Source organism: Xenopus tropicalis, chromosome 1 (genome assembly GCF_000004195.4).
Source record: "Xenopus tropicalis strain Nigerian chromosome 1, UCB_Xtro_10.0, whole genome shotgun sequence".
NCBI lineage: Eukaryota > Metazoa > Chordata > Amphibia > Anura > Pipidae > Xenopus > Xenopus tropicalis.
In genome coordinates, this window is record NC_030677.2 from 192,039,240 (window position 1) to 192,066,489 (window position 27,250).

The 27,250-nt window shown below is 41.5% G+C and overlaps 1 protein-coding gene across 3 annotated transcripts in view; it reads left to right on the forward strand.

Annotated features, from left to right (window-relative positions):
* arl15 (ADP ribosylation factor like GTPase 15) overlaps positions 1 to 27,250 on the forward strand; it is a 199,184-nt gene that overhangs the window by 20,311 nt on the left and 151,623 nt on the right. For 2 of the 3 annotated variants that reach the window (XM_012960277.3, XM_012960270.3), the window contains exons 2-3: positions 3,792 to 3,848; positions 24,656 to 24,800. In XM_012960277.3, coding sequence (XP_012815731.1) covers positions 3,792 to 3,848; positions 24,656 to 24,800 — 202 coding nt within the window. 3 annotated transcript variants of the gene reach the window in all.

A 27,250-nucleotide genomic window follows, 5' to 3' on the forward strand; every position in this document is an offset into this window, starting at 1 on the left:
GTTCATAATATGAATAATGATCCACTAATTGTGGGGGTTGTATGCAGAAAAGGTGTCCTTTATCTTGATGATTCACAGGCAGAGCTAAACTGGTAAGCTGGCGATACAGGCATCATTAATATTGCATGATTAGGGGTACATATTTAGAGGTCTGTATTCCACAGCCTGTGAGACGATTGACCAGAGCATGTACCTGTCACAAGACTAGCATTGTAGCTTCTTTGATCTTTGGCACCGAAAGGGTTAAATGTATTAAATTGCTGTGTCTTCTTCTGGCATCACTGTTGTCTTTCCTGCTGACTGCTCAATAACTAATTTGGACCTTCCTAAAACAACACATGTTCCCTGGGGCAGAAAAACATGATAGAATAAGACGAAGATCAAATTCCATTATAGTTATATTTGGAGTGCAAATAAAGAGAGGAACTAAGTCAAGCAATGACCCCAGGGAGGGAGGGGAGGGACCACGGACTCCTCTTATACAGAAAGTCTAACCAAAATTGTTTGTTTGATTTAAGTTTGTTTGAGTGAGAATGGGAAAGGCATGGGAGATATTTATGGGAATACTGGTAATGGGGCTATTGTCATTTGCTAGTGCGAGTGGGATATGAATGATTTATCCTACGTCCATTATAAAACATATAGACAGCTGTTGTTCTGGGCTCCTGTTTTATTAATAAATCTTTATTTAGGTTTTGTTCTTCTCTTATAAGATGATTAACACTAGGGTAAAAACCAAAAAAAAAAAAGTTAAGGTGTTGATTGCCTTATCATAGGATTGTTTTATTTCTTAATTGTTCTTTAAAATAGTTGTATTTCCTCACATGTGGCCAGCTCTAGTAAGCCTCCATACTTGCAGCAAAGCAACAATCTCTTTGTTTGTAAAGGGAGGTGGGGAAAAGGTTTTCTGCTCTCCAGAATTGGAGTTTAGTTGGTGGAATTCCTTACTAAAAAGGTATCAGTATTTTGAAGATGTGAATGGCCAATATGTTGGGTAAAACATAACTATTTTGCCTAAAATTTACTTGGGTCTTTAGGTGGTGACTTTCTTCTCACCCAGGGACATTTTGGGAGACAGAACCAAGACCATAGTTGTTAATATTGTAAACAATTTGTTGAGTCAGTTTTAGGCAGTTTATACATTCTGTAGCTTTTGGATTTCCAGGCTAGCTCTAACAAGGCAGCTTTGAGAGCACTTAATGTCACATGTATTCTGATTCTGTTTGTACTGCAAGGATCTTCAGCCTTTGGCAAGGCTACCATTGCCAAATAGTAGGATGACTAGGTGCATCCTCAAACACATGTAGACTTTCCTGGTGAAGGATCTACACTCACAGGGCTTATAATGGCTCATGTACCATTAAACTTACCTATTCCCTCTCTGCCTGTTGCCTAAGTAGGGTTGATGGCTGCCATGCTTTATGCTGTTCCTTTCTAGTTTCAGACTTGGTTGGTGAGCACTGAGCAGAGATTTGGGGCTAGCCTCCCTGAACAGGCTCCCCTATCCCAATGCCAATGACATTAACCCCACAGCCTAAAACTTAGCTGTCATGCTTGACCAGGTTCATTTATGGTACCAAGCTCCTGGGTGGTGATCACTGAGCAGGAGCTTGAGCATTGGGTCATGCTGTGGTTAAGATATGTATAATGTCCCATCATTGGTTTCTACAGTTGGGGATTCTACATGGAGTGCTTGGGTAAATTGACTGGACTATTGCAGGTCTAAGTGAAGCTATGCTTTGATTGGCTGGATGTTACCCTCTGATGGATTTTATTCCCCCCCAACCTAGCCTTTTAGGTTTGTATGATATTTTTTTGTATTTTATTTTTTTTATTTAATCCTACTTCTCATTATGGGGTAAGTCCCATTAATAGAAAATGCTGCATACATTGTACTGATCTATCTCGACAATCTACTGCCCATTGCACCATATTGTTAAATCTTGTAAAATAAATAGCTGCCGCTCCTGAAATAGAACAGTGTCTTACCATGCCATTAGCCTCACAGTGAGTGAGCTCTGCATGTGAAGGAGTGTCGTTATATTACAATAATATTCCTTTCAGAGTGTTTGGCTGGAAGAATGTGTGTTTGTTGGCTTGTTTTCCTGAAGTGAAGCCTAATGAGTCTACTAAATTCAGATGCAGTAACGATGTCAGTCTTGTTAACAGGCTAATTGGGTAATCAGTTCTCTGTTCGTGATTAAAAGCCAGGACAGAGCAATTTTTAATTATGAGCTTTGGAAATTACACACAGCCTAGAGAAACCTGAAAATGTCATTCTACTGTGATGTAGTTGCCTTAAAGGTCCAGTAACATCAAGAAGTGACAGGTTTTTTTTTTTAAAGATTGTATTTGTTCATCTAAAGGTGGCCATACACGCACCGATAATATTGTACGAAACCTCGTTTTGTACGATATTTGGTGCGTGTATGGTATGTCGGCAAGTCGACCGATATCGCAGGAAGCTGCTGATATCGGCCGACTCGCCGATCGAACCAGTTTGAAAATTTTGATCGGGCGCCATAGAAGGCGCCTGACCAAAATCTCCCTTCAGCGCTGAATCGGCAGAAGGAGGTAGAAATCCTATTGTTTCTACCTCCTTACCTGCCGATTCAGCCCTGAATGGTGTGTGGCGGATCTGATGATGTTTCGTCAGATCGCCACATGTATGGCCAGCTTTAGTTTCCTTCTATAGTTCTGTAGAGAGCCATGAGTGTCTATCATCTGTTTATCATCTGGTGTAAGAACTAAAAACATTGTATTCCACAGAGCTTATCGTTATCTGCCATGTGAATTGTAGCCTTTGACCCAATTCAGCTTGTATAGCTGCCCCCCATGGCTCTACATAGCAGCGTATTTATGTAAACTATAGTAATAAGCAAACACACTTTTTACCGGTGCAGGGCAACAGTACAATCTCTATTACATTGTAATAGAGAAACAAAATAAATCTGGATTCAGGGAGAAATGTATGTTATTCTGGGGGAGGTTACAGAGTAATTTTAGAGATTAGAAAAAAAAAAAAAGGTTTACTTATTCCATTGGAATGGCCACACCGAGCTGTGCATTTTCTGTTAAAGAACAAGGCAAGCCATTGAAGTTTATACAAAGGCACCAGTACTGCCACCTGAAATGCCATATTTGTGCCCCCCCCAAAAAAGTTTAGTTTCCTATATACAGATCACTTCTTTCTATTATCGATATAAATACTTGCTGTCTCCATCTTGGACAGCAAAGGAGCGCCAATCTTCTATTCCTCTGTGGTGGGCTGTCCAGGTTCATTGTCACGTCACCCATCTGTATCATGTTGTGATAAAGTATCCTGGTCTGAGTGACTATAAAAGGGCAATGACGCTGTACAAGGCAACAAAATGAGCACAATTGTATTATCACACCTAAATATTTGGCACACAGAGCCTCCAGGGGCTAGGGAACAGGTACAGATGAATTATTAAAGGGCCAGTCTGATGGCAAAGACTCACAACAGCGCTTCTCTTGTCCTTTAATCTGCCGCTGCCACTTTTGAAGTGGCGGATATCTCGGTGCACAGTGGAGACATGTTTCATGTGGCGGCTCTTGATTTTCTGGCACATTAAATTCAGAGCTTCTGCGTGTAATATTATTATTCATCAGCCGCTAAATATTCTTTCCAGGATTATACTGTTGTTTCCCTGCAAACTCACTAGTATATCAGCCTGTATATTTTCTGTTAACACCGTATCGTCCAACAGTGGCAGAAAGGTAGCACTGGGGTGACTCCGGGTGATCATCTCCTGTCTTTTAATCCCTAGACAGTGTCAGAGCGCATCCAGATCTCATTAGCCGTGTGTAGAATTGGCATTTACACGGTAAGGTGGTTTTGCTGCCACAAGCTTGTTTCAGTTTTGTGTCATCTCTCATGTCAGCCATGTGTGTGGCATGCACTGAACAAGCATGTGTTTGCCCATTTGGTGAGTGTATCCACTGTTCTCATTTCATCCACTTCAGAGCCTTTATTTTTATTTAAAAGCATGAATAATGGCAGCAGTATTCGTATATAAATGTGATACATGTATTTTATATGTCACTATACTGCATGCATAGTGTGAGTATTTTAAATCAGTGTTTAAAATAATCAGCTGTTTAAAATAAATACAAATTTTGATTTGTGTACAGTTGCATGTCTCTGTGTACATCCTCTTTTTGGTCCTAATTTGGTCAGCCCTACCTACCAAAGCTCATAACGAAGTTACAGGTAAATGACTATGTACAGATAATGAAAATATGTATTTAACAGTCTCCTTGCTGTGTTTCCATACCGTCTCACTGTGCACTTCATTTTGCCCCCCCCGCCAAATTTCAACCTGTACTTCAGTCTGATCCCCAGCTTTCCACTGCATTTGGCCCCCCAGTTTGGAAAGCATACACTAGACCAGGGATCCCCAGCCTTTTTTTTTTTTTTTTTACTCACGAGCCACACTCAAATGTAAAAAGAGGTAGGGAGCAACAAAAGCATGAAAATGTTTCTGGGGTTACAAATAGGGGCTCTGATTGGCTAATTGGTGGCCTCTGTGTGGACTGACAGCCTACAGGAGATTCTGTTTGGAGTAAAACTATGTCTCTGTAAGTCCAAAACTTGCCTCCAAGCCAGGAATTCAAAAATAAGCACCTGCTTTAAGGCCACTGGGAGCAACATCCAAGCGGTTGGGGAGCAACATATTGCTCACAAACCACTGCTTGGGGATCACTACGAAATTAAACTTCTGGTTCTGGTGTGTTTTTTTTTTTTTTTTACTGTACCCACCCTGGTCTGTTACTATTCCCACTTCCAATATAGCCCACCATTTGGGTCCAAGGCCATCAAGCAGTTATCCTTTCTGTGTTTAGGCTAATGGCACACCTCTTTGCTGAGGTGCAAAATGTACCTATCCACCTCTTACCATGAGTCATAGAGCTGTGTTTCCCAGACTGTCTGGGCGATCCACCTTGGCGCCAGGGTAGTGGCATGGGGGCCTTGAGGAGAAGGATAATTTCTTCTTATAGATATACTTAGAAGCCTAGTCTGTTCCAGTTAGGGTGGGATATGAGTGGAAACATTTCTCTAGGGCAGGGGTCCCCAACCTTTCTTACTCGTGAGCCACAGTCAAATGTAAAAAGACTCGGAGAGCAACACAAGCACCATAAAAGTTCATGGAGGAGCCAAATAAGATACCTCTATGCCCACTATCAGCTTCCAGGGGGCTTTATTTGGTAGTAAATCTTGTTTTTATTCAAAACCTGTCACCAAGTCAGGAATTCAAAAATAACTACCTGCTTGGGGGGCACTGAGAGCAGCATCCAAGGGGTTGTCTTGGGCCACTGGTTGGGGAATCACATCTTTCCATTAAAAAATCTTTTGTTTTAAGTTATATAGCGCAACCTGCAAGTGGAAGTGTGAAAACCTGCAAAAAAGCCTTTTACACCCAAATTTCACCCTAATTGACCATCCGGCACCACTTTGGACACTTCTGTTTCTGTCACTATACAAAATGCTAAAAGATGCATAACGTTCTAATAAAGCCAGTTCTGCTGAGGAAATGTTATTAGATGCCACAAATTAATAGTTTCCAAATTTTGCCCATCTGTTTCATTGTCTTTTTCCTGCTATGTGGACATGACCAACTGTATAAAGGTGAAAAAGCCAATATTTATAGACATTAATACAATGTGCTGTGTTCATTCCCCTTGTGTTTGATACTTACAGTATATACAGTATACTAACAGCAAGAGGCAATAGATCTTAAAAACAGCTTAAAGTAAATTTGTTCAATACTTTATTTGCATTTGTTTTTTGGAAACATACTTTGGTGCTACTTCTGCACTAATTTTGAAAGATAACATATCAGTGCTAAGGTGGCCATGGCTTATTCCTGATCAACTTTTCCACCAGTAAAATCCCGTAAAATGTTGTTTTTCTTTTATTCATGGAAATAGTCTGGCAAAAGAACATCTCTTTCAGTAATAAAGAATGGTACAGTCTGTAAAACGTGAATATGTTTACTGCATCCCATGTGGAAGAAAATTCTGCACCACAATTGAATATATGAAGTCCAATACTGGCATATTATGGTGAACTTATCCGGATCAATTGATGGCGTGTCTCTAATAGAATATTTGTAAAATCTGAGGCTATTAGAAGCCACAGAGGCGTTCCATGACCTTGAGGGCCTTAGACCAAGTGGATTGTGTACAGGTCATGACACTCCAGGTTAGGTCTAATATCCTTACATTTTACAACAGGGGGTACATAAGTTGAAGATTTTTCACCACTTGTGGTGAATATTTGGCTGAATCTTTCATGAAGGATTCTGGGTTCTGCCGAATCCCAAAATAGTGGATTTGGTGCATCCCTATTCTGCTTAGGTAAACAAGTTGACTGTCCAGTGATTAATACCCCCTAGAAGTTTTTGTTTATTTATTTATTTTACTTACCTGCCCTTATAGCCCCCCTGTAGGCTAACTTAAGTGGATTTGGTTACATCTTACTGTGCCTTGATGATATGAAAGAGAGGTTTCTATTGTCAGATTTTTTTCTCCCAAAGGCATCAATATTAATTTTGCCGTAATTGTGTTTTTTGGTTTTTTTAGATAAAATGTAGTGTTAGCTGTTCTTATGGGGTCTCTCTGTTTGGGAAGTACCTCACACTGCTGCCCACACACCATATTTTGTCTCAACCCCCGCCACCAATAAGGACAGCCCTTTTGCTGATGATGTGAAACTGCAACTCTATGCATCCCTCCATTAGCAAAAGGAGTGTGCCTAGTTTATATAGCTCCCAGCAGCAGGTACAAAGTAATTTGAAATGAGGTTCCCCTGGTGCATGTTTGCTTCACAGAATTGTAATAATTCCCGCAGAAAATAACACAAGGGGAAAGTGTTTGTTTGGCTGGTGCCTGACAACCCACAGCCAGACGTTGGCATTGAAATGCATTGTGTAACTTTATTGTTGCGCACCCTGAGTCCATGTGAATCATAAAGTCTGTTAAACAATAATGCGGAGACCCATTAACAGCATCTTACTCTGCATTCTTTCCTGCTGCGTGACATAAAGAACCCTTCTTGCTTAAAGAGACACTCCCCCGTAACAGTAGGATTTTATTTACACCTAAAAACATTGAATAATATTCCAATAATGAAATGATTGGTGCAGAAATTATTTCTAATATCAACCTTGCTGCATAAGGGAATAAACAGAACTTTTTCTGGCCTGAATGATTCCCTGTACCATCTCCAACTTGGAGTGTTTATTTTTTTTTTTTGAATAACGATTTGCCGTCCTCTCCTGCCTCTCCCCAGCTTTCAGCAGCCAAAAAACGATTGCCCTGTGAGGCTACAATTTAATTATTATTGTTACTTTTTATATAATATTTTTTCTTATAATATCAATAGGGATCTTCTTTTGCAGCCTCAAAAGTCTAGAAATAATACTCTGCCTAAATGTAACTTCTACACTAGGTTCAATTCGTCAGCTTATAATATTAGAAACATTATTCAACGACACTGGAATGTGATTTTGGCTGATCCCATTTTGAAAGAGTGCTGTAAATCAAAGCCACAAATTAATTTTAAAAAATCACAGACTTTGAACAATATGTTGGCTCCCTCGAAGGTGTGGAACCGCCAAGAACATAAGAGGCACTTGAATCCATTTGGTCTAAAGGGCACATACAAGTGTGGCAAGAAAAAGTGTGCATCTTGTATCTTTGTTGCCCCCAAGAATTACAGTATTATAGACACACCCCCAATCAAAACTTTTATCAATTGCCGTTCCATATATGTGATATATTTATTAATTTGTCCGTGCAAAAAACTATACGTTGGGAGGACAATTAGGTCAGTAGGCACTAGGATTGGTGAACATGTACTCAACATTAGGGCAGGCAAAACCAACCAAAGTGTTCCCCGGCACTTCAAGTCAATACACAATTGTGATCCAAAGGGCTTAGTTTTCATTGGTTTAGAACAAATACCGGCTAACATTAGGGGTGGGGACCGTTTCATCAAACTTAGACAACGTGAGACTTATTGGATCTTCAAGTTGAACACGTTACAACCCTTGGGTCTTAACATTGACTTAGATCTGGCGGCTTTCTAAATACAGTGAGAGAGAGATACATTTTGTTATTTAGTTATTACACATATTACATATGTCCCAATCCAAGATATTTTTGAATTTATGTCCCCTTTTTGTAATTGCTCTATTATATGCTCCAGCTCAACATTTTTCTATTTTTTATGTCTCTCGCGTTCATGTATGGAGAGGCTTGTTACTATGGCTATGAGTACCCGCTTTTTATATCCCAGTAGTGGTTTAATATCAATATAGAATTTTAGATTTTTTATGCTTATGTATTTATAATGTTCTTTTGGATGCATTTTCTCTACGAATTTTTATTTACTAATGTACCCCCTCTACGTACTTTGGGTTAATTACACCATTTATTTATAGGTCCTGCATTTACCTATGTCCCTCTCCCAGCAATACTCGCTCTCTATTTTTGGTCAAGTTCATATATGCAGAGTTACACCTTTAAGCATTACACACCAATAGTCCCATACTATGTACACGTATCCACTTTTAGATAGCGTTCTCAACAGCTGGAGCCCAAGCGTCTCCTTGGTTACGCGTCCCCTACTTGGTGAGTGGCCCCTTCTGTTTTGTGCACGCATTACGCTTTGTTACGCTGCTATGACTACGCGCCTTGGCTTCTAGCGAGTCATGCATATACTTCCGGTTCCGGGTCCAACGCGTCTCCATGGTGACGTATATCTTTCCGGGCGAGCGGCTACCCCCATTTCACGCGTGTCATAATCGTCACTATTACTACGCGATCTTGCCCCTTTAGTCTTACACATACATTTCCGGTCTCACACCGGTGCTTTCGCTTTAGGTTAATAAACTTCTTTACAAAATGGTTTATAAGGCCATTGTTGGGACACTCCCTGTTTGCTCCTGAGGAAGCGTGCAGTCAGCACGCGAAACGCGTTGAGCTACTATTGACTCCTCTTCTGTTCCATGTTTTTATACTTCTACTACATTGTAAGTAGCCTGCACTGTGCAGGATTTTAATATATTAAACGTTTTTACACTATATTTTGCCTTGTTCTCCATCTTATATATATTGTGCGACTGGATCCCTCTTCTATCAATGCCCGGTTGGGATGATTCTACATGCTTCTTTATAAGTTGTTCTGGTGAGCAGATATAGAATCTACATTAGCATATATATTGAATTGGGGTCACTTTACCTAACATTGGTGTTTTGACTAAGCACTCACTTTGTTAACTATTTTTTGGACTTCTCTATTATATTGATCTGCACTATATTTTATTTTTCATTTCTATTTTTATGCGCTTCCACCAACACTACTGCACATATACTTTGAGGCTCATCTTAAGGGGAGCTGACATCAGGAGGAAGCAGCAACTTATTCACATTGACCTCTACTACATCGAAGGTTCACACATACGGATTTCTCATCAAGAAGCGCTGGGTTTAGGAGTGTTCATTCACTCCACAAATACTAGACTACTTTTTATTTATTGCCTATGTCTTTAGGTTAGAGTCCTACAGTGGGTTGGGTACCCACGGGTTACCTGCAAGAAAAGTGGGTACCCTAGGGGTTGCAGGTAGATTTTTTGGATGCAGGTATAGATGCGGATTGGGTTGCAAGTCTTATCCATATTTCTTTTCTTATATTACCTATATTACAGTCATGGCCGAAATTGTTTGCACCCCAGAAATTTTTCCAGAAAATTAAGTATTTCTCACAGAAAAGTATTGCTATACACATGTTTATTCCCTTTGTGTGTATTGGAACAGAACAAAAAAGGTAGGAAAAAAAGCAAATTGGAGATAATGTCACTCAAAATTCCAAAAATGGGCTGGACAAAATTATTGGCACCCTTAACTTAATATTTGGTTGCTCACCCTTTGGAAAAAATAACTGAAATCAGTCGCTTCCTATAACCATCAATAAGCCTCTTACACCTCTCACCGGGAATTTTGAACCACTCTTCCTTTGCAAACTGCTCCAGGTCTCTATTATTGGAAGGGCGCCTTTTCCCAACAGCAATTTTAAGATATCTCCACAGATGTTCAATGGGATTTAGATCTGGACTCATTGCTGGCCACTTCAGAACTCTCCAGCGCTTTGTTGCCATCCATTTCTGGGTGCTTTTTGACGTATGTTTGGGGTCATTGTTCTGCTGGAAGACCCAAGATCTCGGACGCAAACTCAGCTTTCTGACACTGGGCTCTACAGTGCGACCCAAAATCCTTTGGTAATCCTCAGATTTCATGATGCCTTGCACACATTCAAGGCACCCAGTTCCAGAGGCAGCAAAACAACCCCAAAATATCATTGAACCTCCACCATATTTCACTGTAGGTACTGTGTTCTTTTCTCTGTAGGCCTCATTCCGTTTTCGGTAAACAGTAGAATGATGTGCTTTACCAAAAAGCTCTATCTTGGTCTCATCTGTCCACAAGACATTTTCCCAGAAGTATTGTGGCTTACTCAAGTACATTGTGGCAAACTGTAGTCTTGCTTTTTTATGTCTGTGTGTCAGCAGTGGGGCCCTCCTGGGTCTTTTTCCTTTGTATTTTCATAATTGTTTCTTGTCTCTATCGGGCTGAGGTTGATTGGGCTATGCGATAGTAGTAAAGTTGGGGTAGAAATAACAGATTGAGGTTATTTATCCACAATTTTGAAAGGGTGCCAATAATTTTGTCCAGCCCATTTTTGGAGTTTTGTGTGACATTATATCCAATTTGCTTTTTTTCCTCCCTTTTTTGTTTTGTTCCAGTACACACAAAGGGAATAAACGTGTGTATAGCAAAACATGTGTTACTGCAATACTTTTCTGTGAGAAATATTTGATTTTCTGGAAAAATGTCTGGGGTGCCAACAATTTCGGCCATGACTGTATATATATTTTACTCCTTTAAACATTTTTCTACTGATCCCACTTATAATGATGTAACTTCCGGTTTGCAGCAACGTTCTTGTTTAATTGTGGCCAGCGGGTCACAGATCGGGTTGAGGATAAGGCAGTTTGGGTTGGCTTGGGTAGCGAGTCAAAGCGAGTAGAAATGGAGGTTGCAGGTCCGGGTCTTAAATATTGGTTTCTGTACAGGACTCTCCTTCAGGACCTCTCCTATTTATCTTCCAGCAACTGCCTGGTTGCTAGGTGAAACTGGACCAAAGCAACCAGTTAGCTGCTGGTATTGCAAACTGGAGAGCTGCTAACTAAACTCACAAACCACAAAACAAGACCAATTGCAGATTGACTGAGAATATCACTGCCTGCATCATACTAAAAGTCAATTTAAAGGTGAACTAACCCTTTATCAGTCAACCATGTGGTATGAACGGAGGGGAATATAGTAGCTATTTCAGTTGTTTTGTGCTGAGTTACTGACAGGACAGTGGAGACTATAGGAATCCGCCTGCAGGCCAGTCCTGCCATAATACGTTGTAGGGCAGTGCAGTATCTTCTGCGGTGCCGAGGGCCAGAATTTCTCTAGCATACATAGTGGAGGGCTGCTAATGGAAGCCAGTTTTGGCCACTCCCCCTTTTAAACCACACCCACTTCAAACCACACCCATTTTATCACAATGGTCGCTGCAGGGATATCAACCATCATTCATATGTTAAAGAATTATATTATGTCATATTAAGACACACCCTTAAATCCATATGCCTCCTCCCCTGTGGATAGCACAGCAACCCCCAGCATATAATTACACACCTTAGGGACCATTTAATGGCTATTTCCAACTGCTAACAAACTCCCAGAACAAACCCCTGCCAGGTTCACCTCCCACAGGCAGCATAGGGTAGGCAGAGTATGGCACACACAGGCAGCACTCTGCCTGTCCTATGCTGCCTGTGTGTTCCATACTCTGCCTGTCCTATGTTGCCTGTGTGTGCCATACCCTCCCTGCCTTATGCTGCCTATGTGTCATACTCTGCCTACCCTATGCTGCTTATACACAGGCAGCATAGGCCAGGCAGTACATACAATGTCTGAGGTGTGAAGAGGTGAACAATGTGGGTGATTACAGTCTGAGCCTAAGGTGTGAACACTGCAAGGGGTGAACAATGCAGAGATTAAAAGGTGTGAACAACACAGGGGATTACATATTTAAACAATACAGAGGGATTACAGCCTGAATCTGAGGTGATAACCATGCAGGGGGGCAGTTAATCTCAGTACTGATACCATTTAAAGCTAACACAAAGTTAAGCCATCAAAGCAGCCAGACAGGTGGGGGGCCACACAGAGGGGGGTCGAGGGCCGCATGCGTCCCGCGGGCCGCCAGTTGGACAGCACTGTTGTAGGGGATAATAAGTTTAGCCATAAATACGCACTGCAGGCACACAGTGTAGGACTCCTATTGCCAATTACCAGGATTGTAGTGTGTTCCGACTCCTGATCTCTGCAGGGACCGATGACGTTGCAGGCAGCACATAAATAGGCTGTATTCTTTCACAAGAAAATACCAATAAGTGGTTCTGAATGGCAGGATATGAGATCCTCCCTGCTCTCTTTCTCCTTAGCTGTGAATTTGGGAGGCAAACACACAATTCTGGGATCCTTCTGAACAGGATGCAAGCCGTTCTTCGGCTGTGTCTTTCTCAGGATTGTCGGCCTCTTAAGAATTCAAATGTGCTGTTTGTGTCAACATTTTCTACTGGCAGCCTGCTTGGCCTTGCACTGAGCACCTGTTTTTCATTGCTTTAATTGTAATAATTAGAGTTAGAATCTTTTAGAAAGTAGGCTTCTAACCCGGCAGGACTTTGCTAAAAAAACTGCAGTTAATACTTATCATTACTCATTACCTTATGCTTACAGCAGTTCCTTTTTACTATATATTTAGTGAAGTCTTTAGGCAAACACAATACAGGTAGTCGCTGTTGTATTGGGAAATAGACTAATGCCATCTGCTGGCAGCAGAAGAGAATTGCATGCTCAGTCAGTAAATATAATGGGCCTGGTTACTAACAGTGAAGCACCCAGCACCAGTCAGTAGGATCTCTGTAAGTTCCTATAGTGGCTTCAATGCAATATGTTCTCTTTCTGATTTCCTGGCCCTGACATGTCTCCGCTCTACAGCTCCCTGACCCACTGCGAATAGCTTGATTTGGAGACACTCTCAGGACCTGCAGTGTGATGAACCCCTGTCCCCTGCCACAAAACATCCATTGTGCGTAGGCATATCTCATCAGTATCTATTTATTGTAATGTTTCTGATTCTAGCAAGAAAATCTGTGACGGCTTTAGAGGAAAACTATCCCACTGAACATGCAGGTCTTTAAAGATATAGGATCACATAAAATAACCCAGAATTTAAACACTCTTTCATGTAAATAAAAGCAAACATAGTTTTCTAATAGTATGTGCATTGGATAAACCCATAAAAAACGCAGCTGTTTTAAGTAATTAAGTATGAGGCACTGTGCTCACACACAAACCAAGGGCACACACACAAGCTGGGTCACATCAGCCAATGAATGAACAGAGTTGTCTCTTTTACTCCCACACTTCTTCCTGTTACTGAGATGCACTCCTTCCTGTCAGCTGATCAGCGAGTGACGCATGGAGCATCTGAATATGGTGGCTCCAGGTAGAAAAAATGAAAGGGCAATATTTGCTGTATATGCCAATGGGATTCTTAAGTAAGCTACTTATTATGTTACAGAATATATATTGGTTACATGTTTGTTCAGAACATTTAGCTGTATACCTGTCTCTAGCAGTCTAGCAGTTTAATGCTCCCTTGCAGTTACTTTTTGGTTTTATATTTGCCTAGTGCCCCTGGTGACACTGTGCCTGAGTCTGATAGCACCCTGCCCTTCTACTTCACTTGCTCTACTTTCATCTTAAAGGGGAAATAACACTTAAAGATAACGCATTTAATGATAAAAGCCTGCCACTGATGGGGCTGGCAGCCACTGAAGGGACAGAGGTGGAAGGTGGTTGCCATTAAAGTGTCTAGAGGGCAACCTGATGGGCTTTTCTCTGCTGGCAGAAATACACCAGAGGAGGAAACTCTTGCACGCTGTGGGCCTGGTAAATGCTGTTTCAGTGTTTCTAAAGCGGCTTTGTAGCCATGGGAATCAGTTCAAATAAGGCCTCAGGGAGTGTATTTGTAAAGGAGATAATCTGTTTAACGGCAGTGGTGTTAGGGTAAGGCACATATGGGGCATTTTGTCTGCAGCTGCCATCATGTGACAAACAGCGGTGCCTAGAGTTGGGAGTCTGGGTTACATTTTGGGGGTGTCTTTATGATGGCGGCGGTGGGGTTATGCCGTGACAATCAGTGATTGGCTGATTGCCATGCCATTAACTTAAAGTCCTGTCTGGATTTCCGGATTTGGAAATCTGGAAAGGCAGTTTTTTCCCTGACAGCCCTTGTGAAACCCCAGACAGCTCTAACTATCCCCCCACCTCTCGGTGCCCCCAGTGTTCATTACTGACAAGCCCCCCGGTCGATGCACATGGAATTGGTACAGATGGACCTTAATGCCAAAACGCTTCCTTGTTATTAAGGAAAATTTGGAGCGGTGACAGGCAAAATGCCTGGCCTCTCTGGGCTGCATATCTATCTATCTATCTATCTATCTATCTATTTTATACATGAAGAGGAAAGTTTGGGTGTAGATTATGTGTTCCAACATGATAATACTATTTCTCTGTGATCTTACTCTCGCCCTGGAGGACATACCTGGTACTTTTGGTTCAGGGGCGGTAGGGTCCCCACATGTATTGACCCCACCTTATATTTTTGCAGTGTCTGTCCTCTCATTCCCGAGAAGGTAAACCACTACTTTTTCTCCAAAAAGCTTGTTGCTCCACCCACAGTGGGGTAAATGTTTTCTGTAGCGAATCAGATTACAGCATTTTATAGGATATGAACAAATGCCACAAACATGCGCCTGGGAATTTTCCTAGGTGCTGAGCTTCAGTCTGCTATCCGTTCAACCCAAAATAAATACCCAAAATAAACACCACAACCCAAATAAAAATGCTGAGCTCTGTAAAGAAAGTTCCCATAATGCCAGGCTCCTGCACCAAGACCAAGACCGGTGTACATGCTCAAGTGTGTAAGACTATGAGTCCATGAGCTCAGATTTAGCTAAGTGAGGTGCAGTTGGTTCAACCAGGAGTAAATAGCGAGAAGGCAGTTAGAGATCTGGGTCTTAATATCACTGGTTAGTAAAGGGATGTCTAAATATATCTAATTCCATCTGCGTATAAGTGACCAAATTAAGGAATAAGGTCTCCTAAAGAAAGGCCTCATTTGTATGTATTTATATAACACCTCATATGCGTGCAGTGCTTTACAAGGCATGACACAAGAAAAAAATAAATTAGGGCTTAAAAGCTCAGGTGATTTCACTACACAGTTCAGATGAGGTCCCTCTATTATCTTATTGTTCCAAAAAGTAATGTACAAGGAGCATGCAGCTTTAATTTTATATCTATTCTCTGGATTATTAAGGCGCTTATATTCTCCATCCCACAATTGAAAAGAAGTAAAAAAATATTCCTGATTTTTGTACAGAAAAATGTGGTTAGTTCAGACACCTGTTTGTTTTTTAACTCATAAATTGCCTTCTTATTTTAGGCCACTGGATGGCAGCAGTGTTCAACAAAATAAGTGATTCTCAAGCTGGAGTAGTTGCCTGGCTAAAATTGCTAGCTTTAATGTCTGTTTCTGTAGAATTAAATGCATTTTAATCTGCCACTGGGGTGGGAAATGTAATTACTTTCTTAAATATCCCTAGAACCACAACTATTATAAAAAATGTAGATTAAGGTTTATTTTTCTGTGCAGATAATGCCAGTGTGACTCCAAGCTTAAAGAATAAGTAAAGTTTTTTTTTTCCTTAAATCTATAAAATGACTCTGTACTGCCCCCAAAATAACATACCTCTCTCCCTGAATCCAGATTTATTTTGTTTCTCTATTACAGCCAGTTCAACTACAGCTCTTTTACTGAATTCATTGTCTAGAATGAAGCTCTACCCCCTTTTGCTTTCTGAGCACTCCCCCTCTCTCCCGACTATGATAACCTCAGAGAGGTGCCTACTGTGCATGCCTGATTGATTTTAATTGGAGCAGAGAGAATTGGAGAGAGAAAAAAGCAGAGGGGGTGGAGCTTCATGTTAGACAAGGAAGTAACTAAAAGAACTGCAGTTCAGCTGCTTATAATAGAGAAACAAAATAAATCTGAATGCAGGGAGAAAGATATGTTATTCTGGGGGCTGTACAGAGTAATTTTAGGGGATTTTTTGTACTTGCACTTTGCTTGGGATATATTGTCAGTGCAACTTTACAGGCTCCTTCTAGGACCAACGCATTTTACATGGATGTCGATCAGGAACAGGAAGCCACCATACATGTACTAAAAGTTGTTTAGCGAAATATTGCAGGGCGGCCAACATTTACCTCCGGCAGTGGGACAAAATGAAGCAGAAAGAAGCACACACAACAGAGCAATTACTTTTTGCATTATTATATCCTATTTGTTTGTTTTATAGGTTTTGTAGAGTGTAGTGACATGAAGTGCCCTCACATGGGTAGACGGGTGCTGCCAGCTTGGCCTCTCGTACCAGAACCCATAGCAGATGGCCCTGATCATAGTTAGAAGTAAAAATGGCTAAAAAAGTCCAAATAAATCTTGTGTTTGGATCCATTATTTATTTGCACACTCACAGTGCATTGGTGATATGGTGAATGTGTGCCCTGAGTGTATTGCTGGCACTTTGTGTAGATTATTTTCCCTTTTTGGGAAGAAACAGCAGATATACGATACATAAGCCACTTTGCTCATCTCTTGCCCATGGGGCACCAGGATAGCTGTGGAATTGGGTGGCATGATGGCCGACCAAAGCTTCTTTTCAGAAGATGCTGATATAATTTGCAGTCGTAAATAGATTGACATTGCCTTCTGGCCGCTGGGTGCAAGGTGGTTTTCACCGCAGATAACCCCCTAGATGGCATTGCCTTTATACTGACTGTTGTTGAACACCAATCATGTAGCTGCTCGGATTGTTTTCCTGTTTGTACTCCGTAGACTTTCCGGTGGAGGGCTGGGGTCATAGTTGTCCCCCTGGCAGTCCTTATGATAATATAGGTGGCATAACTGGGCTGACCCCAGCAGTCTCAATAGCCCGGCTCTTTCTGCCTCCTTCTGTTTACTCTTGTGCTGGCAGGGTCTCTGTGGGAAAGGAGCCGCTGGCTGGTTTTGTGGTACAAAGATAAGCCTGTTTGCCGAGCAGCATGTTAGTTGTGTCTGGGGGAGCCTCTAGTACAAAGAATCAGATCCTTGGCATTCCTCTTGGTTTCAGATGAGCAAGTGGAAAATCGCTGTATTTGTACGTGCCCTCCATTTCTCCTGTGACAAAAGATAAAAAGAGCCTGTAACGCCATTGGGCACTCACCTTCATGCGCCCTATTATCCGACTGTGCCACTTTATAACATTATCCCAGACTTCATTTGCACCCATCTCCCTGTCTGACTGCCAGAAGGATTCCAAAGAACCTTTTAGTACAAATGGTTATTCTCTATAAAGCCTTTGCTGTTTTTGTGCCCACCCTTTCTATGCAATATATTAATGGGGAAATACACTCAATTTTAGGCTTCCCTTCTGCTTCCATTTCATTAACCCTGTATATCATTCCAGAGACATCTCTCTGCAGTTTAAATGTTCTTTGCTTGGGTTTGTGGGGTTTTTTTCTGGCAGGAAAACAATCAAAATATATTTATTGAGTAAATGTATAGGATGGCAACAAAATCCCATGGGACTAATGGAATGCACATATTGTATATACCATTTCCTTGTGGTTGAATGGGGATGCAATGGTTACTACTTGTATATGCTTCAGTTCTGTCATACAGCCCATACCGGATCACCGCTAACTGCATCCATTGGATTCTCCTAGAACAAGTGGCGTGTTAAGGTGGCCAGATTTTGGCTGCCACTTTGGCTCCCCAGTCCGTGTATGGGGCACTCAGAGAGTCCTACCCAACCAATATCTGCCCAAAAACATCCAGATATCGACCAGATAGGTTTAAAAATCTCATAGGAGCAATGACCACATGGGCTTGTTGGTGCAGCCCTTGCTTAAATGGCCTATTCCCCCTTATGGTGGGCATATCGGGGAAAGATCTGCTTGTTTGGTGCCCTTGCCAGGTGAGTGGCTCTTTTAGTGTATGGCCAGCTTTACTTGTTCTGGGCCCGTGAAAAACCGCTTCAGGTATCCAAACCTAATGGTGACCGTTCCGAGAACATAAAGCATTAATGACCATGACAGGCTCTTTCTGGGCTGACTCTTTATTCTACAGTACAAGCAGCTGTGATTTTTTAGGGGGGATTGCTATACTCCCTGCTCTTTGGATTAGTGCTGTCTGGAATGGTTGTACCAAAGCCAACCGGCATGGCAGCTCCCACTCTGGTTTAAAAGCAAATACGTTTAGGACACACAGTAAGATAAAATATAAATGGGTCATGTTCTAGATCAAGTTTTTAGTTGCAAGCACCCTAACCCATTATATGTCGGAACATGTGGCATCTCCTTGTATCTGTCTGTATTTATACTTCAATTCCTTACAGCTTAAAGTCAATTTCAATGTAAAAATTTGTTTCTGCTGATTTTATTGGAGAATGAAGCTGCTGCATTTTTTTTTCCACCTAAGAATATTCTAGTGAAACTGTTTGCCGAAGGCTTTTCTTGTATTTGTGTGGTTCTGTTTATGTGCCTCTTACAAAGGAAAGTCTGAAGTGTCTACGATGGGAAGCTCTGCAGCCCCCGGGAGGGGCGAGAGCGGGGAAATCACGGCTCCTTTCTGCACAGTCACATCTCTGTTTGCTATACATAGAGGAGTTCAATAGGGGGCCCTAAGTGCTTTGATGTGATGTAGGAGGGAGGTTTAATGCAAGAGCGAGCATGGGAATTATACTTCATTATGGCGAGAATAAAGAGTGGCAGGGCATGAAACAGTCACACCTCTGTCTGCCTTCAGTCTGTGGGGGCCATGCTTGCCTCTCTGTGGAGGGTTGCTGCTGATAGAGAAAGGGTTAAACCCCCCATCTACCTACCCAGTTGACAAAGATCTCCCATTCATGGAAAGGTTCAAGCAGGTATTACAAGTCCTTTCTGTTGTGCTTTTATTCCCCCCCCCCCCCCACCATTTAATGCCTTTGCCAAGGGCAGGTTCCTTCGTTAGGGTCTTCAGAGAATGGCTCGGCGTTGGTGGATTGAATTCCCCCCGTGTAGGGACTCCATGATTTCATTTGCATGTGCTTTGATCCCATTTGTGAATGGCACTGGGTAGACTCTTATTGCCATTTCCAGATGGTGTTACAGGGAACAGTTGTGTTTTGGGATTTCTCAATAGACTGTCTAGACTGGCTTTGCAGCAGACAGATACAGCCACCCATCAAATTAGCGTTTGTCAGATTTATGGGAAGGTTTCACCCAAGCCCTTCCTGTCATTGACATTAAGATTTATTCTCTTGCACCAAATAACTCCTCGCCTCCTGGAAGATCCTTCTATTCTGCCCAGAATTTTTTTTTCTATATACCCCCCCTCCCAATATAATCTTTTATTTCATATTCTTGCCTGGCGAGTTCGCCCTGTAAGAAACCTAACGGGAACGCATGAATGGGATCCCTGTTTGCACGGAGCGGAAGCATATTTGTGGCGTTCTAGTAAATTTGCATTTCCATGCAAAACTGGGTAATTTGAACTGTTGTCTGCAGTGGGAATCACCTTTTGACAGACACCAGTCTCATTGTTTTTCCAAGTCTGACCCCAACAACTTTGATCATGTTCTCATTTTCAGCCTTGTCTGCCACGCATATCTTATAGACATAGGTAGCAACAAGTGTGAGAACTGAGCGGGGCTCCCAGCAGATTTAAAGAGCAATTTGGCTCCCAGCAGTGGCACCCAGACATATTCATAGCTGGACTTTTTTCATTGCATGCAACTTTTGTAAGCACTTTGATTTGTTTAATAATAATTAAATAGAAATACAGCAAGAGATGGGTGTCTCCATAATTATATTTCCCAACTCTCTGGATTGCCAAATTGGCCCTTAGTTACCTTTTGTTTGAAGGGTGAAATCAGGGTTGATTTATCAAGGCTTAAGGAAGCCGTACACCTGAAGGTACACTCGTTTGGTGAGGTTGCCAAACGAGCAAATCATTGACTAATTCATTCCCCTTTGCAATCATTTGGTCCTCAGGCCAAAGCGGTCCTGCCCAACAGTATTTTAAAACCTTCCTAATTTTCAGCCAGATATCTGTTGGGGAGACCTGTTACATGGACAGATAAACCACTAACAAGATGTGAAGGGGCCAAATTGTCAACTTAAAGATTTGTTCACCTATAAAAAAAAATGTTTAGTGTGATATAGAGCAGTGATCCCCAACCAGTGGCTTGTAAGCAACATGTTGCTCCCCAACCCCTTGGATGTTGCTCCCAGTGGCCTCAAAGCAGGTCCTCATTTTTGAATTTCTGGTAAGGAGACAAGTTTTGGTTGCATAAAAACCCAGTATAATGCCAACCAGAGCCTCCTGTAGGCTGCCAGTCCGCATAGGGGCTATTAAGTAGCCAATTATAGCTCTTATTGCTACTCCAAGGAACCTTTTTCATGCTTGTGTTGCTCCCCAACACTTTTTCTGCTTAAATGTGGCTCACGGGTATAAAAGGTTGGGGATCCCTGATATAGAGAGTTAGCTGCTGGAGTTACAAACTGGAGAAAATACAAAAATGAACATCAACAGCAAAGTGTGTCTGAATATTACCCTAGCAACCAGGCAGTGGTTGAATGAGAGACTGAAGGAGAAATAGGGGAGAGCCTGAATAGCATGATAAATAATAAAAATGAACTATAGCAATAAAGTGGTAGCCTCACTTAGCCATAGTTTTTGGCTGCTGGGGTCAGTGACCTCCATTTGGAAAGAGAATAAGGCGGCAAATAATTCTAGAACTATAAAAGATAAAACCAAATGAAGACCAAATGAAAAGTTGCTTAGAATTTCCAAAGCAGTGGGTACACTGTGTATACAGAGATGAACAGGCACTCAATAATTCCAATATAAAGTAACAAAAATTATCTGTATTTATGTTTACATTTTCATCAAAATTCTTTTTATGGACACGTAAACTTAAATAAAGGTATATTTTTTAACTTGAACCCATCAACACTGGAATTATTGAGTGCCTGCTCATCTTTGTATACACAGTGTAATCCGCTCCTTTTTGCTGAAGGTTTGGGGCCTGGCTCCCAAACCCAACATTTTTACTGGTGAGTCTACAGACGTTCTACATCCATGGGGTTATCCTCTTCTGTTCTGTGTTAGAATTGACCATTCTTTACCATAAGGGTGAAAACTCTGCCTGTGTGTGGCCAACTTGTAGCCCATCAGGATTCTCGGATTTTAATTTGCCTGGACTTTTAGGAGTTAATGCAATTTGCAGACTGATAGGTCAGTTTGTTTGATATAAACAATATCAGTACTTTTCTGAGCACTGAAGATTTCTTATTGTAGACCAGTGATCCCCAACCAGTGGCTCGAGGGCAACATGTTGCTCCCCAACCCCTTCGATTTTGCTCTCAGTGCCCCCAAACCAGGTAGTTATTTTTGAATTCCTGACTTGGTGGTACATTTCGGGTGAATATAAACAAGATTTCCTACCAAATAAAGCCCCCTGTAAGCTGATAGGGTGCATAGAGGCTGCCTAATAGCCAATCTTAGCCCTTATTTGGCTCCTCCATGAACTTTTATGGTGCTTGTGTTGCTCTCCAAGACTTTTTACATTTAACTGTGGCTCACGAGTAAGAAAGGTTGGGGACGGTCCCTGTTGTAGGCCATCCAAAGTAAAGATTGTTCTTGTACATTGCATCCCCTTGCATGCTACAGTGTTACAATGAAAAAAAACATGATACATTTTAATTAATAATTATAGAATAGTGTTACAATGAAAAAAAACATGATACATTTTAATTAATAATTATAGAATTTTTTAAACAGTTGTTCTAAATAAATGGTTCAAGATCAGTAGTACATCTATTCATCAATCCATAAAAAATATTGATAAATATACCCCTTAGTGTGGCATATACACGGAGAAGCAACAGTTTTATAAAGTGGGAGATGTAGATGCACAATGAATTAAGGTAAACAAGCACATTTTTGGTGGCACCCATAGGCTTCACAGGGTAGAGAATGAACAAATTTGCTTACAGATCCAGGGTTTAGAAGCAGATAATTACTTAACAGATGTCATGGTGATACCATAAAAATTAGCGATGTTCAGGGCTACTTTGATGTTGCTATAGGGCATCATGGTACCTGCTCTATTAAGCCGTGATATGGGCACACTTGGATGATTAAATTGCATTGATTTGCTGTGAGGGCAGTATGATCACTGCTGCTTCATATTGTCCAATGACCTCTCCTGTATGCCTATGGAAAACACCAGCCAACATGATTTCTGGCCAGAGGGTTGCTCAGAATGATAGCTAGAGGGGCCCCTCGCAAAGCATTGGTCAGCTATCTTGCACTGTGGGTGGACAGCTTTTTAGAGGTCATCAATTTTCACTTTTTAGTTTTAGCAATGCTGTCTACAGGGCAACCATCAGAACCCCACTCTTTCCATTGGAGCCCAGCAGAAGTGTACTATTCAGGAGTCCCCTTCTATAATGAATAAACATTGCATTTAGGGCTCCATAAACTTCTCCTCCACCCCCTGTTACCACCCTAGTGTGCACTCTTGCTGTTCAATAGCTATTTTGAGTCTTCCAGATTTTATTGTTTTAGATACAGTAAAATATTTCTAAGAATCCCTTCCAGAATAGACTAAAAATCCACTAAACACGTGATAATGGTGGCTTAGCACTAATGTCTTGCACAGATTAGGTCCTGCGTGCAGTTTGGCCTGGGCACTGTCTGCCAGGGGGATTGTATGTTCTCCCTGTGTCTGTGTTGGTTCTTCTGGGTATTCCAATTTCCTCCCATATTTCAAAAACAGTTAATTGGCTCCTAGTGAAATTGACCCTAGTGTGTGTTTTGACCATAGATTGTAAGCTCCGTTGGGAAAAACATTAACATGGATGATTACAATGCTGATTTAGAGACTGTATCCAATCAAAGCCATGGTGCAAACATTTATTGTAATGAGCACAACCTGGACTTTAGAATAGGGAACATAATCGGAGAGAAATGCAACAGAGTGTGTTCCTTTAAACCATTTATCCTACATCTGGATACACTTACTCTTAAAGAAAGCCAAAGGCCTAGATTTTCCAGTCATTTATTTATTTGTTTGCCTTCTCTTCTCTCTGCTCTTCATGGTGTCAGTGGTGCTGTTTAGCTCAGTGTTGGTGCTCAAAACTGATCATTGTGCCCACACAACAGTGGGCCATACACGGTCAGATTTTAGTGTTCTTCTGACGAATGTTCGGATATCGCTCATACATTTAAATGCAACAATCTACAACTAACATTCAGACTGAAATTGTAGGATACAATACAAATGGGAGGATGTTCTGAACAGTCTGTGTATGTGTATGGGCCAGCTTTACACTTGAAGATCTGCTTGTTTGGTGACCTTGTATTTCCCTAATATGGCCACTTTTTGCTAGGCCATATTATTATGAGCTGATTGGATCATAACAAAGGTAAAAGTAGGCTGTTAGGAGATGGCCATATTAATGAACCAATACAGTCCTGGCCCTGACAGGATTAAACCTGCCTGATATCTGGTTGGTTTTCGGCCACATATATTTTGGGGAGGACACTGGGGAGGAAAGTTGTTGACTTAGCATGTGTATGGCCAGCCTTAGCCTTTTCCTACTATGCTCACAATTATGGAGTAAAGCAGAGGTCATTGGACTTTTTCAGTTTCAGCCCCCTTGGAGGTTCAGCCTTTAATTAGGGCCCCCATAAAATAACATGGCTACAAATATACTAAAAAATAATTTGCTTTTGTCATTCAGCTTTAGTTCTAAGCATAGCTAGTCGAGCACATACTGTTTTCACATCTCAGCACAACTGGGTTTTCCAGTGTATTTATGAGAGCAAATAAGCATTCTCCCCAAATATCACCCTAATTGGCCAACTGCCTGCCACTGCTGTAAGCCCCCCCATCGAGAGGGCAGCCCACCTGTTTCGGCTCCTTTTCGGCAGCTTATCTTCCTCTGAATGGGGCACTCAAACAGGTCTATCTGACCGATATCTGGCCGAAAAATTTGATCTCTGTGTATGGAGTCTAAGGGACATGGCCTTCCCGTAATGTTGAGCTTTTTGGATAACAGTTTTCCAGTTAATGGATCTCTGTATAGCTTTTGAGCTATAGGAGGAGACAGATAACAAGGTGTATAACATGCAATCACTTGTCTGTGTATGGAAACCTTTACATATACATACTTGTCAATGCTACAAAATAATTTTTTACATGAACATGACTGCCCCCATTTTTTTCCTGCCGTTGTTGATTGACACACAATAAATGCTCGGAATCTCCCTCCATTTGCTTGGTTTCTGCCGCAGCGAGTTCCCCTTCCACAAGTATTTCACCCTAAATGTCTTGTCATGTTCTCTTTGCAGTGTTTTCGAGCACTCTGTTGTAAGGGTCCTCCGCCACCGCGGCCCGAATATGATATTGTTTGTATAGGACTGACAGGCTCCGGCAAGACGAGCCTACTAACACAACTGTGCAGCGAGAGCCAAGAAAACATTGTGCCTACCACAGGTAAGGGGAAACATAATAATAGTAATAAAAAGGATCTATCCTGTGCTGATAGAATGTTTATATCTTAATACATGCACTTGTATAAGTATCACTATTCTTAGAATCTGACCATTTGCCCAAACATGTATATTGTAGCTATTTCAGGTTATTCAAATTCTTTTGTCACTTAAAGTACCACTTCTTTTATAAGGACGAAGGTATTTTCCATAGACTTTGATAGAGGAGCACCCCATGTATTAAAGGGAATTCCGGCTTCTGAACCAATATTTGTTAAAGAGCCCCACACAACACAGAAACCCCTAATATACCTATCACTATCCATTCCTTCAAAAAGTATGAATAAATACCATTTTTTATGCTGAGATCCAAAAATAGTTCTTCTCTTTTTGCATCATTTGAAATCGTGGCAGGGGAGGAGGGACTAAAACATTGATGTTACAAATTGTAACAACTTCTCACTGCTTACAGACAACTTGCAGAAACTATATAACCCACAATGCATTGCACTGTAATGTTCCTTTCCCTGTTGACATCACGAATTGTGGGATTGGGAGGATGCAGGCTGAAGGCAGGCTTAGGACACTCGGCTACTGTTACATTTAATTTTAATCTTAAAGTAGTCAGCTAGATCAGCAGGGGAACAGGGGGTGGGGCTTAGGGAACTGTTCCAAACCATATTATTACATAAAAAAATCACAAAAAGGCTGTATATTTTTTTAATTGATGTATATTGCAAAGTTGCTTAAAATTTTATATATACCATAGACAGTCTTAAGGTGGCCATACACAAGCCGATTCCAGCTGCCGATATCAGTCCCTTAGACCGATTTGGCAGCTTATCGGTCCGTGTATGGGCACTAATGACAGTCCTGCCCGACTAACATCTGGCCTGAAATCAGGCAGATCTCGATCGGGCAGGTTTGATTGGGGACTGCATCAGCTCGACTATTTATTGGGCTGGTGGGGGGCTGTTTGGGCCGCTATGCACTTGAAATGCCAGGGCCTTACTCCCAGTCTAGGCCGGCCGATGTGCTGCCTGTACTTTAGGCAATAATGATGGGACAGGGGAGTTGTTCCAGGGAAGGAGCCGGACTGTCATTACAGACATAGGCATAAATACATATATACACTTGGTATAAAATTTGTTTTTCTATTTTTCCAGACTGCGAGAGACTACTCTATAAACAACATTAGAAAGCTGTGTAATGAGAATTCACATGGGATAAACCTGACGTATTTGATCTGTTTTCCATTTTACCACAAATAAAGCAACTTAAACTAACAAAGAAGAGATTAATATAAGTAAATATAGTTAAATGAGTGTAAATGGTGCACGTTCCTCTGTTTCTAGATGAGCCCAACGCTAATGGGTTCCACATATAGTTGTGTATACACTGCCTGCCTTCTGTATGTACTTAAAAATGGATCCTGACAGGTCGCGTTTTCCCTTGCTCTTCATTGTGTAAATCTGATTATCTGATTTCCGATGCAACTAAACACGATGGGATGTTCAGACTTAACAAAATTATCTGTGTATTGATCTGGCTGTCTGTAGGTCGTCCGTCTAATTCATCTTTCTGTGATCATGTCTCGGATGCTGAATGTACAATAATCTCCCTTAAATGCTGCGTGTCAGCTTTGTGCGGTGCACATGTTGAGCAAGTGGCTTAAATCCTTTCTTAATAAGCCCCTAACTTTAAGCTACAGACATGCAGGCTGTGTTCTCTCAACAGGGTTGCCAGGGGTTCTGGTTCTGACAGTACTGCATGCTGGTAACGTGCTAAAATTCACACATTAAAGGAGAAGGAAAGGTAAAAACTAAGTAAGCTTTATCAGAAAGGTCTATGTAAATACAGCCATAAGTACTTAAAGTAATGCTGTCCTCTATCAAAAGAAACACAGGATTTCTTGTCTCTTTTTTTGTAAACATGATGTTCCAGTGTCTGGCTTCCTCTCTCAGAAACAGCCTTAATTCCTGGGGGCCACAGTCTGCACAGTTCTCTCCTCTCTCCTGCTCCTCCCTTCCCTCTCCAGCTCCTCCCTCCCCTCTCCTGCTCCTCCCTCCCACCAGAATGCTAAGAACTCCCTCCCCCCTCCCTTAGGAATATGTGATCTCAGCTATAACAGCTAGAGACTGCAAGAAGGAAGCTGCATAAAATGGCAGCTGCTATCTTAAGCAAATGGAGAAAGCTTCTAAAGCTGTTTACTCTGGTATGGTAATTGTTTCTGCAGAATAAATATATTGTTCTAGGTGGCACTAATGTGGCAAATCTATGTGAAATCTATGTAAATGACTTTCCTTCTCCTTTAAAGTTCAAATAAAACTAACAAAGAACTTGGCTGCTTTTAATTCCTCTTTTGGCACAGGACGGCCATGCCACTTACCATGGCTAGCAGCCCTGTGTGGTAGATTCCTCCCTACCTAGTTAGGGGTCTGTACTGCAGGAATC